General features: G+C 44.5%; 1 protein-coding gene across 1 annotated transcript in view; it reads left to right on the top strand.

Annotated features, from left to right (window-relative positions):
- The first annotated feature begins 1,613 nt into the window (after positions 1-1,613).
- Positions 1,614-14,604, top strand: part of LOC126482035 (odorant receptor 43a-like) — a 59,871-nt gene continuing 46,880 nt past the window's right edge. Inside the window, exons 1-2 of the mRNA XM_050106007.1 lie at positions 1,614-2,398; positions 12,528-12,627. Of these exons, the coding sequence (XP_049961964.1) occupies positions 1,614-2,398; positions 12,528-12,627 (885 nt within the window). The remainder of the gene's footprint in view (positions 2,399-12,527; positions 12,628-14,604) is intronic.

A 14,604-nucleotide genomic window follows, 5' to 3' on the forward strand; every position in this document is an offset into this window, starting at 1 on the left:
ACAGAAAATCTGTATTCCGTATTTCTGGACAATTTTCGAGTAGCATCCGTAGGTCTTTCCACGACACTTCCAAGTTTCAGCGTGTCTAGAACTAACCAGAATATTACAGTTTTAAATTGAAGAATTTTTTGCGTGATAGTGCTTACGCTCAACGTTTCGCTCAACATGCACAGTGAAAGTAGATAAGTTTTATTTAATGAAAAGTGTTTGAGACTGCATGATCCTCTGATATCATCAAAGTCTTCGGACCGCCTTTCTTATAACAAGCGATGTAGATAAGAGTCTGCAAGACAGAGGTCTCTTCGTATGTTTCAAGATGTAATTCTTTGAAGATCGTCGGTATTGTGTCTGTGACGTATAAACTGCCACAGTCTTGACTAGCTTAAAAAGAATTCGAGTGGTGACGGAGAACGTTGACGATTCAGGGTACGACTTCCAGATGTAAATGGTTAAGAGAGGGGTGAATTATGACTGACTTTTTGTTGTTTGGAAAATATAATAACATATTGAATGATTTCTTAATTTGCATATGCACAACTCTTACATAATATACAACCTTCAGGAAAAAAGAGGAGGAATATTTCTGTATACTTACGTCTAATAATTAGAAAGACACAATAATGAGTATACGGACTTATTTCTAGATACGTCTACCTGCATCCCTCTTCAGTAACTGTTGTCAATTAAAAAAAAAAAATCTCCTGGCACACTAGCGCCAGCAGCGGAGATGTCAGTAGAACTATGTACTGCCAATAGTTCCGAGTGTAGGCAGTAGTCCACATTTTAACCACGGAAGGAAACCGGTTTCTGAAATTATATATACAGGTTTCTGCCGCTTCCGCCTCTTGTCTACTGTGCTACATTTGGTCCTACAAGTAAATTACTGTGCTGAACGGGAAAGGGGAACCTCTAGTACAATATGCGTTCAGTTTACCGACACTGAGGAACGGTCCACCTCGAGCATAAATTAGAAAACAGAAGCACTAAGTGCTTTATTAATTAGCTTAGAAATCTGATTCCGTTCGGGGTACGCAAGCTGTGTTTACAGCTGACTTGCAATTACTCGTAGTTTTAATCGAGTCTGGTTAATTATTCGTTCATAAATTTTCTCGTTTACACGGCGAGAAACAGAATTTGTGCTGAGTGAGGAATATTCCCTTTGACTAATATTTGTAATGATGCAAGCTGGGGCACTCCAAACCGGAATGTATTACTTATTTGTAGGGGTGCTTGACTACGCTTGTCGGATTTTAGTGATAGGCTACGCAATACATTCCGTACAGCCGTTGGTATAAGTTATGTAAGGAGGTGTGACGTAAATCAGCGTCATGCGCATTTAATTAAGAGATTCTGTTACGTGGATTAGGAATTCTCTTTAACTTGCGGTGAGACCTGTCTGAATGTCAGAAAATTTTGTAATAAAAATATTGGGCGTCTTCTGTATTGATCTCGCGCTCTTCGTTTATAAGAGCAGCGATCGTGTGGGGGACGGAGCCGATGCTGGAAAAGTGTCCTGCTATTCACGTCAGTGGTGCTCGTGCTGGGCAGAGAACGGTGGAGGCAAGGAAGGGGCTTGGGAGCGCAGCAGTCTCTGATTTTGGTCGTTGTTCATCATGGACTGGGATCCACAGAGATCACAGCCCCTGACATGGCAGTACACTGCTAGCTCCGTTCTTAAATACAACGTGCGTTTTCTGAATGTATCTGGTCTGTGGCCACTGCAAGGCTTCCAACTATTTCGCATCTGTATTGCCACCATAGTCACTCTGTGCTTGGGTCACATTGCCGAAGCCGGCATCAACCTCTGCACACTGCGAGGGGAGCTGGAAGACTACACACTGGCGCTGTCCAACGTGTCGGTCATAATCGTCGGAGTGCTCAAAGTGGCGATCTTCCTCCGTAACGAGGGCAGTTTCTGTTTCCTGGTGCGCTGGTTGGACGCGCTGGTGGAGCGCCAGACAGAGTACGTGCGCGACCAGCCGTCGCGCGAGGCAATCTTCAGGGAAGCTCGGCAACGCGCCAGTCGCATCTCCAAAGGTCTCGACGCGTACAACGTCTCCCTGCTCAGCCTGTGGACCGTTGCACCACTGATCGCTTCCTCTGGTGACAAGAGACTGCCCTTCCAGCAGCTGCCCATGGCGAATACGACAACCTTCCCACTGTACGAACTGTCCTACGCCTTACAGGGCACCTCTGTCATAATCATTTGTTTAATCAATGTGCATTTGGACTGCTTCTTTACAGCAGTTATGATTCTCATCGGAGCTCAGTTGAAATTAGTGGGCTCGCGAATCGCTGATTTGCATCCGCGAAACGTAGCAGTGAAGAATGATTCGATGATTGATGACACCTACAAGGATTTATGTCTCTGTATCCAGACTCACCAGGATATCGCAAGGTATATATGAACCTAGAACATATAATCAAGGGGGGTAGGACGTCAAACGTGCCGACTTGGAGCAGGAGAGGTACCAGAGGACATTTTATTTTCTACTGTCTATGCTTTTACAAATAAATGCATAAAACTTTGTCAGCATGACCAAGAAGGATTCAGGATTCACACTCACAGCAGTGGAAGTGCAAAAACGTAACAAAATAAATTTTTTTAAGATATGACATTTCATCATTTTTTCGATTACTGTTGGCTGCATTCTACATCTACATCTACATTTATACTCCGCAAGCCACCCAACGGTGTGTGGCAGAGGGCACTTTACGTGCCGCTGTCATTACCTCCCTTTCCTGTTCCTGTCTTGTATGGTTCGCGGGAAGAACGACTGTCTGAAATCCTCCGTGCGCGCTCGAATCTCTCTAATTTTACATTCGTGATCTCCTCGGGAGGTATAAGTAGGGGGAAGCAATATATTCGATACCTCATCCACAAACGCACCCTCTCGAAACCTGGCGAGCAAGCTACACCGCGATGCAGAGCGCCTCTCTTGCAGAGCCTGCCACTTGAGTTTGTTAAACATCTCCGTAACGCTATCACGCTTACCAAATAACCCTGTGACGAAAAGCGCCGCTCTTCTTTGGATCTTCTCTATCTCCTGCGTAAACCCGATCTGGTACGGATCCCACACTGATGAGCAATACTCAAGTATAGGTCGAACGAGTGTTTTGTAAGCCACCTCCTTTGTTGATGGATTACATTTTCTAAGGACTCTCCCAATGAATCTCAACCTGGTACCCGCCTTACCAACAATTAATTTTATATGATCATTCCGCTTCAAATCGTTCTGCATGCATACTCCCAGATATTTTACAGAAGTAACTGCTACCAGTGTTTGTTCCGCTATCATATAATCATACAATAAAGGATCCTTCTTTCTATGTATTCGCAATACATTACATTTGTCTATGTTAAGGGTCAGTGGCCACTGCCTGCAACAAGTGCCTATCCGCTGCAGATCTTCCTGCATTTCGCTACAATTTTCTAATGCTGCAACTTCTCTGTATACTACAGCATCATCCGCGAAAAGCCGCATGGGACTTCCGACACTATCTACTAGGTCATTTATATATATTGTGAAAAGCAATGGTCCCATAACACTCCCCTGTGGCACGCCAGAGGTTACTTTAACGTCTGTAGACGTCTCTCCATTGATAACAACATGCTGTGTTCTGTTTGTTAAAAACTCTTCAATCCAGCCACACAGCTGGTCTGATATTCCGTAAGCTCTTACTTTGTTTATCAGGCGACAGTGCGGAGCTGTATCGAACGCCTTCCGGAAATCAACAAAAATAGCATCTACCTGGGAGCCTGTATATAATATTTTCTGGTTCTCATGAACAAATAAAGCGAGTTGGGTCTCACACGATCGCTGTTTGCGGAATCCATGTTGATTCCTACATAGTAGATTCTGGGTTTCCAAAAACGACATGATACTCGAGCAAAAAACATAATCTAAAATTCTACAGCAGATCGACGTCAGAGATATAGGTCTATAGTTTTGCGCATCTGCTCGACGACCCTTCTTGAAGACTGCGACTACCTGTGCTCTTTTCCAATCATTTGGAACCTTCCGTTCCTCTAGAGACTTGCGGTACACGGCTGTTAGAAGGGGGGCAAGTTCTTTCGCGTACTCTGTGTAGAATCGAATTGGTATCCCGTCAGGTCCAGTGGACTTTCCTCTGTTGAGTGATTCCAGTTGCTTTTCTATTCCTTGGACACTTATTTCGATGTCAGCCATTTTTTCGTTTGTGCGAGGATTTAGAGAAGGAACTGCAGTGCGGTCCTCCTCTGTGAAACAGCTTTGGAAAAAGGTGTTTAGTATTTCAGCTTTACGCGTGTCATCCTCTGTCTCAATGCCATCATCATCCCGGAGTGTCTGGATATGCTGTTTCGAGCCACTTACTGATTTAACGTAAGACCAGAACTTCCTAGGATTTTCTGTCAAGTCGGTACATAGAGTTTTATTTTCGAATTCACTGAACGCTTCACGCATAGCCCTCCTTGCGCTAACTTTGACATCGTTTAGCTTCTGTTTGTCTGAGAGGTTTTGGCTGCGTTTAAACTTAGAGTGAAGCTCTCTTTGCTTTCGCAGTAGTTTCCTAACTTTGTTGTTGTACCACGGTGGGTTTTTCCCGTCCCTCACAGTTTTACTCGGCACGTACCTGTCTAAAACGCATTTTACGATTGCCTTGAACTTTTTCCATAAAGACTCAACATTGTCAGTGTCGGAACAGAAATTTTCGTTTTGATCTGTTAGGTAGTCTGAAATCTGCCTTCTATTACTCTTGCTAAACAGATAAACCTTCCTCCCTTTTTTTATATTCCTACTAACTTCCATATTCAGGGATGCTGTAACGGCCTTATGATCACTGATTCCCTGTTCTGTACATACAGAGTCGAAAAGTTCGGGTCTGTTTGTTATCAGTAGGTCCAAGATGTTATCTCCACGAGTCGGTTCTCTGTTTAATTGCTCGAGGTAATTTTCGGATGTGCACTCAGTATAATGTCACTCGATGCTCTGTCCCTACCACCCGTCCTAAACATCTGAGTGTCCCAGTCTATATCTGGTAAATTGAAATCTCCACCTAAGACTATAATATGCTGAGAAAATTTATGTGAAATGTATTCCAAATTTTCTCTCAGTTGTTCTGCCACTAATGCTGCTGAGTCAGGAGGTTGGTAAAAGGAGCCAATTATTAACCTAGCTCGGTTGTTGAGTGTAACCTCCACCCATAATAATTCACAGGAACTATCCACTTCTATTTCACTACAGGATAAACTACTACTAACAGCGACGAACACTCCACCACCGGCTGCATGAAATCTATCCTTTCTAAACACCGTCTCTACTTTTGTAAAAATTTCGGCAGAATTTATCTCTGGCTTCAACCAGCTTTCTGTCCCTATAACGATTTCGGCTTCGGTGCTTTCTATCAGCGCTTGAAGTTGCGGTACTTTACCAACGCAGCTTCGACAGTTTACAATTACAATACCGATTGCTGGTTGGTCCCCGCATGTCCTGACTTTGCCCTGCACCCGTTGAGGCTGTTGCCCTTTCTGTGCTTGCCCAAGGCCATCTAACCTAAAAAACCGCCCAGCCCACGCCACACAACCCCTGCTACCCGTGTAGCCGCTTGTTGCGTGTAGTGGACTCCTGACCTATCCAGCGGAACCCGAAACCCCACCACCCTATGGCGCAAGTCGAGGAATCTGCAGCCCACACGGTCGCAGAACCGTCTCAGCCTCTACCCGTGTAGCCGCTTGTTGCGTGTAGTGGACTCCTGACCTATCCAGCGGAACCCGAAACCCCACCACCCTATGGCGCAAGTCGAGGAATCTGCAGCCCACACGGTCGCAGAACCGTCTCAGCCTCTGATTCAGACCCTCCACTCGGCTCTGTACCAAAGGTCCGCAGTCAGTCCTGTCGACGATGCTGCAGATGGTGAGCTCTGCTTTCATCCCGCTAGCGAGACTGGCAGTCTTCACCAAATCAGATAGCCGCCGGAAGCCAGAGAGGATTTCCTCGGATCCATAGCGACACACATCATTGGTGCCGACATGAGCGACCACCTGCAGATGGGTGCACCCTGTACCCTTCATGGCATCCGGAAGGACCCCTTCCACATCTGGAATGACTCCCCCCGGTATGCACACGGAGTGCACATTGGTTTTCTTCCCCTCTCTTGTTGCCATATCCCTAAGGGGCCCCATTACGCGCCTGACGTTGGAGCTCCCAACTACCAGTAAGCCCACCCTCTGCGACCGCCCGGATCTTGCAGACTGAGGGGCAACCTCTGGAACAGGACAAGCAGTCATGTCAGGCCGAAGATCAGTATCAGCCTGAGACAGAGCCTGAAACTGGTTCGTCAGACAAACTGGAGAGGCCTTCCGTTCAGCCCTCCGGAATGTCTTTCGCCCCCTGCCACACCTTGAGACGACCTCCCACTCTACTCAATGCGGGCAGTATCCCGGGCAACCACAGTCGTAGTCCGATCGGGGGATGCGTGGGACGAGCTGGCCGTCCCCGACAAACCCCCATCCGGAACCCCACAGTGATGCCCATTGGCAACAGCCTCAAGCTGTGTAGCCGAAGCCAACACTGCCTGAAGCTGGGAGCGACGGGATGCCAACTCAGCCTGCATCCGAACACAGCAGTTGCAGTCCCTATCCATGCTAAAAACTGTTGTGCAAAGAACGTCTGAACTAATCTACAGAGAGCGCAAACAAATCGACACAAAATTTAAACGGTTATTAAAATACAAGATTGCCTAGTAAATGCAGTAATGCTGCTACTTGCGCACTGCTGACACACTGCTCGGCGGCGGAAGGAGACTACGCGATTTTACACTATTCAGGTACTAAAACGCGATGCTACAACTCTCAAATATTATAATACGCCCGAAATTTATGAATTAAACAATGCAAGTACCAAAAACACGCAAAGAAATTAAGAATTAAACTATGTAACAAATGAGTGAGCTAGGAGTATACGACTTGCTGCTGCAGCTGCTTATCCAACGGCGGCAGGGGGCACACTGACTGTGACCAACCGACACTGGCCGTTCAAAACAAAAACAGAAGACAAACGACTACGCGAATTTACACTATTCAGGTACTAAAACGCGATGCTACAACTCTCAAATACTATAATACGCCAGAAATTTATGAATTAGACAATGCAAGTACCAAAAACACGCAAAGAAATTAAGAATTAAACTATGTAACAAATGAGTGAGCTAGGAGTATACGACTTGCTGCTGCAGCTGCTTATCCAACGAAGGCAGGGAGCACATATAGGTACATATTTCTTCACAAGTAAGAGAGACCCTTTGATGAATTTTGCACAGCATACAAACCATACTTACAGGTGTATGAAACTCTAGAATTTTCCAAATCTATTAAAAACTGTGGTAAAAATTGAGATAATTAACTACAAAATTTGATTTTTTTCTAAACATAAAGTTTAAAACGTAACAGCTCATTCATTTTTTCATAAATTAAATAGATTCTAAAGTTTCAGACACCTGTAAGTATGGTTTGTATGCTGTGCAAAATTCATCGAACAGTCTCTCTTACTTATGAAGAAAAGTGTACCTATAGCAACAAACGCAGCCAATAGTAAGTGAAAAAATAATGAAATTTCACATGTAAAAAAAAAAATTACTTTACTATGTTTTTCAACTTCCGCTGCTACGAGTGTGAATCCTGAATCCTTCCTGGTCATGCCGACAAAGTTTTATAAATTTACTTGTAAAAGTATAGACAGTGGAAATTAAAATGCCCTGTGGTGCCTCTCCCGCTCCAAGTCGGCCCGTTTGACGTCCTACCCCTCTTAAAAACATTTACTCGAAAGTACCACAAGAAAACTTGCTCCAGAACTGGGACTAGAATAATTTGCTTTTCCAAAATGGTTCAAATGGCTCTGAGCTCTATGAGACTTAACATCTGAGGTCATCAGTCCCCTAATAATTTGCTGCCTTTCATGAGGAGTCGCCTAGGCTATTTAAGCAAGCCTGCTGGACTGATCCAATTTCTCGTTGTCTCTTGATGATTCCTTCATAGTTCTTGGTGTCTTACATACAGAGATTCTCGCACCACGGGACTAGCACTGCTTCAGGAAAGAGCGGAAACAATTCTCTGCTAACCAATGACCGGAGAAATTCTCTACCGACATCTCATACCGCAGGTCATCGTATGATGTGTTGCAGATGGTATTCCTTATACCACCATCATTTGCTCCCTTCCTTGTTTCATTCGCGAAGAACAACTCCGTATGAGCGCTAGATTATTTGATTTTGTCTTGGTGATCATTTTGCGAGACGTTTGTGGGGATGTAATATGTTATCTGACTCTTCTTGAAACATATATCCTGGAAAATTAAACTGAAAACCTCTCTGTAGTGCACACTGCCTGTCTTCTAGCGTCTGCCACTGAAGTTCGTTCAGCAGCTTCGAAAAACTCTGGCACTTACCAACCAAACCGTGACGAAATACACCGTTCTTCGTTAGATCTTCTCTGTCTCTTATATTAATCCAGTTTGGTAACATTCCCAGACTGACGAGCAGTAATGAAAAATCGGTCGAACAATTGTTACCTAAGCCATTGAGTCCTCGGACGAGCTAAATAGCCTTACGTCTCCCCCAATGAAGACCAGCCTGTCATCTGCTTTCCCCACAATTTGTTTTTATGCAGTCATTCCATTTTACGTCGCTCCTAACGGTTGCTCCTAGGTGTTTTACGGTTGTTATTCTTTCCAGTAATTGGTCGCCAATAGCCCAACAACATTGTCGAACAATGGAACCCTCCTGGCCTATTTATATGCACTGCATTATGTTTATTTACGTTCCGGGTCAACTGCCAGTTCCCGCACCAATAATCGATATTTTGGAAATCTTCCTGTGTTTCACTACAGTATTTTGGCGTTGCAGTCTTCCTATACAGAAGGCGTTCGATGCAGTTCCGCACTGTCGCCTGATAAACAAAGTAAGAGCCTACGGAATATCAGACCAGCTGTGTGGCTGGATTGAAGAGTTTTTAACAAACAGAACACAGCATGTTGTTATCAATGGAGAGACGTCTACAGACGTTAAAGTAACCTCTGGCGTGCCACAGGGGAGTGTTATGGGACCATTGCTTTTCACAATATATATAAATGACCTAGTAGATAGTGTCGGAAGTTCCATGCGGCTTTTCGCGGGTGATGCTGTAGTATACAGAGAAGTTGCAGCATTAGAAAATTGTAGCGAAATGCAGGAAGATCTGCAGCGGATAGGCACTTGGTGCAGGGAGTGGCAACTGACCCTTAACATAGACAAATGTAATGTATTGCGAATACATAGAAAGAAAGAACCTTTATTGTATGATTATATTTTAGCGGAACAAACACTGGTAGCAGCTACTTCTGTAAAATATCTGGGAGTATGCGTGCAGAACGATTTGAAGTGGAATGATCATGTAAGATTAATTGTTGGTAAGGCGGGTACCAGGTTGAGATTCATTGGGATAGTCCTTAGAAAATGTAGTCCATCAACAAAGGAGGTGGCTTACAAAACACTCGTTCGACCTATACTTGAGTATTGCTCATCAGTGTGGGATCTGTACCAGATCGGGTTTATGGAGGAGATAGAGAAGATCCAAAGAAGAGCGGCGCGTTTCGTCACAGGGTTATTTGGTAACCGTGATAGCGTTACGGAGATGTTTAGCAAACTCAAGTGACAGACTCTGCAAGTGAGGCGCTCTGCATCGCGGTGTAGCTTGCTCGCCAGGTTTCGAGAGGGTGCGTTTGTGGATGAGGTATCGAATATATTGCTTCCCCCTACTTATACCTCCCGAGGAGATCACGAATGTAAAATTAGAGAGATTCGAGCGCGCACTGAGGCTTTCAGACAGTCGTTCTTCCCGCGAACCATACGCGACTGGAACGGAAAAGAGAGGTAATGACAGCGGCACGTAAAGTGCCCTCTGCCACACACCGTTGGGTGGCTTGCGGAGTATAAATGTAGATGTAGATGTAGAATATTGTCCGTGAACAGTCTCACCCGGGCTTGCACATTATCCACTGTTCATTTATATACGGGATGGTTATAATTAAACTTTCGCTATTTGATAGGGCCTCCATGAAAAACAAGTGACCGTAGAACAATGAAGCTTTGTAGAAACATGTGTGTGGACATGTGGAAGAGAAATAACGAATAAACCAATGAAACAAACACATTTTAATTTCCACATGAGAAGGTAACATTTGTTAACTGAGTACCATGTTTACGTTCCAGGTTACAAAAGTTGCTCAATGTGATGAAAAACTGCATCCACAACAGCCTGGAATCGCTCTAGAGTTTGCCGTACTGCCACCCTAAACATCTCAAGTGGGATGTCGGCTACCTCCCTCGCTATGCTTATCTGCAACCTCCAACGTGTATTTGCGTCTCGTTGAGAAAACCTGTCCTCGATATGTCCCCACAGCCAGGAGTCACACGGGTTAAAATCTGAAGATCTCAGTGGCCACGCAGTTTGTAAGGACCGGTCAATGTTTCCGTTTTCTCCAAATGTGTTACGGCATAACCGAGGGAGCTAAAGAGCAATGCATGGATAGTCGCGAAGAGTAGCAGCACTATTGCTGTTGTTGTGCTAAAAAGTTTTACGAGTAAAGCCGTGCCCGCCTCGTCCAGACCCATGCCGACTGTCTGCAACTGCAATGCACACCGGTGCTTGGCATTTCATTCCTACGTCGTCCTACCTGTACCGGCGCCTAACGGCAAGCCATGACGCTGACACCACCAACAACGCAAATCCTTCAGCACACAATGAGAACATCATTGCTATTAAGTTGAATACGCAGTCCACATTCGATCAACTGGCGAGAGTTAATTCAAGAACGACGTGTTTTGTTATATCTGCTAGGAAGTTCTAGATCCAGACAAAACCTGATTCAGTACCTGATTCATTGTTCTGCGATCACTTATTGTTCATCGTGGCCCTCTCAAATAGTGAAAGTTTACCCGTACATAAATGAACAGTGGATAACGTGGAAGCTCAGGTGAGACTGTTCGCGGACAAAATTGTTATTTATAGGAAGGTTACAACGGCAAAACACTGTAGTGAAACGCAGGAAGATTTCCAAAAGATCGATGGTTAGTGCAGAACCCCTCAGTTGACTTGGAACGCATATAAATATAAAGCAATGCACATAAACAGGCAAGAACGGTCGCACTGTTCGACAATGCTGTTGGGCTATTGGCGGTCAATCAACCTGATTCAGACAAAATCTGATATAGCTAAAGGGACACATCACAATTTGCACTAGAGCCACAGTTGCTCAAGCTTAGAACGATTGTTCATGAGAAGTAGGAAATCCAGTTGCAAATTAAGTTGCACATTCAAATTCAGTTGCACATCAAAACGGTCGTTGCGATAATTTCTTCTCCACATATTTGTTGGTACGTCACACCTGTTCACTTCGGGATCTGTGGACACACCTCCTGAGGTTGCCAACGCCGATGCTTTGGAAGGATTGGTTTGTGGGAGAAGACCGAGAGGAAGAAGGAGATACAAAATGATAGACGACATAAAGGGAAGAGGAAATTATGCAGACCTGTAGAGGATGGCAGCAGACCGGACAGCCTGGAGAACTACCATGTGAAAACCTGCCTATTGGCAGACCACTGATGATGATGATGAAGGAAAGCAGGCGTGACTACAGTGCTCCAAGGGGACGCCGCACACCCGAACTGGAAGAAGCCGTACTGCATCACGTTGAAGAGACCCCGCCAAGTAGTACACGAGCAATTTCTTTGGCTATTAACGAGCGGAACCTCAAAATATGATGTACTCGGTCACGCCTAACCAATTCTCTCCCTCTTCAATGAATGTCCCAGCCAGTTATTTTTCTTTTCTCTTACAACCTTCAGCAGACATCTTTTCTCACCAATCCTTTCCAATACTTTTTCATTACTCACCCTTTCCATCCAGCTTATTCTCTCCATTCCCCTCCACATCCACATCTGACCTTGCTGCTGACCTTGAAGCTACCCTTTCTCGAAGCCGTTGCTTAATTGTGGCGAAAAGGGTATGCGATAGAGTCGGAAGTTGTGGATAACGATCTTGATAAAGGCGACGAGGAGAATTTCCATTGCCATGAGCTTGGCCATTCAGTAGTATCATGTCGGTTTATTCTGCAAATGTGGACTCAGCCATGTTGGTCTAACACCCACAGTCACGTGAATGGGGCTCAAACCAGGTCAGAGAAGTAGGACAGACGACAAATGACATCAGCAAATTCGACGTAACCATCGCTCACCACAGCTACCCTGTTCGTACCCAGTTAGTAAACTTTTTAAACGGCTGTAGCACGGAAACGTTGCCTTTCTGGAAATGAGTTCCTATTCAGAATATTGTCTCTCTTTCCCCTTTACAAGTCCTAGAAGTTTGTAACGGGAATTTCGGAACACCCTGTAGAATTATGGATCTACAAATATGCGAATGAAATAATCCTTTTGATGCAAATAACGCATAGACTACGGATTTACATTTCTCATCATTATTATTTTGTTACTTACATTATTTCTTTACTTTTCAGGTTCATCAAACAACTAGAAAGAGTGATGAATCCCATCGCAATGCTGCAGCTGGCCCTCGGAGTCTTCAACGGCTGCATGCTCATTTTCCCGGCAGCGTATGTAAGTAAATTCGTGTTGAATTGTATGCGAGAAATTTTGCCCATTACCTTAATAGCATGATGGTTTGGAAATGAATAAGAATTTCAAAACCTTACACAGTCTTAAACAATATCTCTGTGACTATTCTTATCCACATCATCATAGAAGATAGAACTCAGCCGAGGAAGTAACTTTACTACGAGTCTCCACAGCGAGTTACATCGGTATCGTTTACCTGTCGAGTCAAAATGCGAATTACGGTACTTTTGTATTTACTGTTTCACTAAGAAAAATGAACAATTGGATTTGAAGATACCACTATACACCATACGTCAATAACCTATGTGTTTTACGTCATAACCGATTTATAAGGTTATGTTGACAAACAAGATTAACATTACTTTTACTAATCACAGAGAAGGTAAAAAATGACGAATCTGTACCATTAGGTTCGAGTTACTTGGGTCCCAGTTCCCAGTGAGGTTCCATGTGTCCCATTATTCAAACCATTAGGTTTTTTACTCCCATAGACGATGGTTATAAGTACTGCACATCCTCCTCCGACAGGTGGTATTCTCTCAAGCATTGAATATTCATGTCACTTTCCATGGGAGCTATTGTTCCATCGGTAAGGTACTGAACTGGTTTGACAATACGACAGGAAATAGTAATATCAAACATCCTGATGGGTTAAAACTGCGTGCTGGACCGAGACCCTGAGGACTTTGTCTTACGCTGGCAAATGCTCCACCAACTGAGGTACCCAAGCACAACTCGCTACCCGCCTTCATAGCTGCACTTCTGTCAGTACTTGCGGAAGTAAAGCTGCGAGAACGGCTCGTGAGTCGTGCTTGAGTGTCTCAGTCGGTAGAGCACTTGCCTGCGAAAGGCGAAGCCCTGAGTTCGATTCACGGTCCAGCACACAGTTTTAATCTGCCAAGAAGTCATATCAGCGCACCCTCCACAGCAGGGTAAAAATTTCGTTCTGGAAACAGTAATAAGAGGGTTATTCGGAAAGAAAGGAAATATCGGTCGCGAAATGGAAAATACAGTGAAAATCTGATGAAGCTTTGCACAGATGCGTTGGGCACTGTGTCTAGTACGCCTGTCGATCGCATCATGTGGCTCTTTTCAGTTCTGAGCTCACAGTGAGAACGTAAATATGGCTAGAAATTAGGGTCTCCCGCCAAGTATAGGGGCCTGGCGAAACATTTTGCCTGAAGCTATGCGATCCACATAACGTAACTGTCATGCCGTTCGTTCTACACGACAATTCTCGGTAGCACTCTGCAGGGGCAATGAAGATGTTCCTGCAGCGTTTTCGGAGGGAAGTGTTTGATAACCCACAATACAGCCCTTAATTGGCTACCCCTGAGCTTCATCTCTGCTCAACTGAACCGCTGGCTATGAAGACAATATTTTGACTCAGACAACGAGCTTCAGTCCAGAGTAGAAAATTGTCGAAAAGCACTGGCGCCTGCCTTCTATAACGAGGGAATTGAAAAGTTGCTACAACGCTACGACAGATGCCTAAGTCTGAGCGGCGACTGTGTAGAGAAGTAGCTGGAAGGTGTAATTAACCGTTGCAAACAAAACAGTTTTGATTTGCACTGTGGTTTCCATTTCGCGACCTATCGTTCCTTACTTCCCGAATAGCCCTTGTATCATTACTCTCCTCTATCTACGCCAGTGTCAGCCACGGTAAGCAAAACTGCTCACATGTACAAGTTTCTACATGCATGCATACCAAGATTCTGGATGTCACAGCACTCCTTGGTACGTCTCAGCTTTACACAGCCCTTCTCGGAACTGTGTAAGCGCGACATATCATTTAGCATGCGATGTTGCACCGTTTCTCATGATATTTGGTGCGTTATTTTTTTTCCTGTCAACATCACTTCCTTCAGTTCGATAGAATCCTGCTCTCTGTGCTGTTTAACATTTGCTATTTGTTCGTTGTTGAAAGGAAGTTCACAGGTCCAGTGGCTGTTTGCACAA

The sequence above is a fragment of the Schistocerca serialis genome, chromosome 5 (genome assembly GCF_023864345.2).
Source record: "Schistocerca serialis cubense isolate TAMUIC-IGC-003099 chromosome 5, iqSchSeri2.2, whole genome shotgun sequence".
Lineage (NCBI taxonomy): Eukaryota > Metazoa > Arthropoda > Insecta > Orthoptera > Acrididae > Schistocerca > Schistocerca serialis.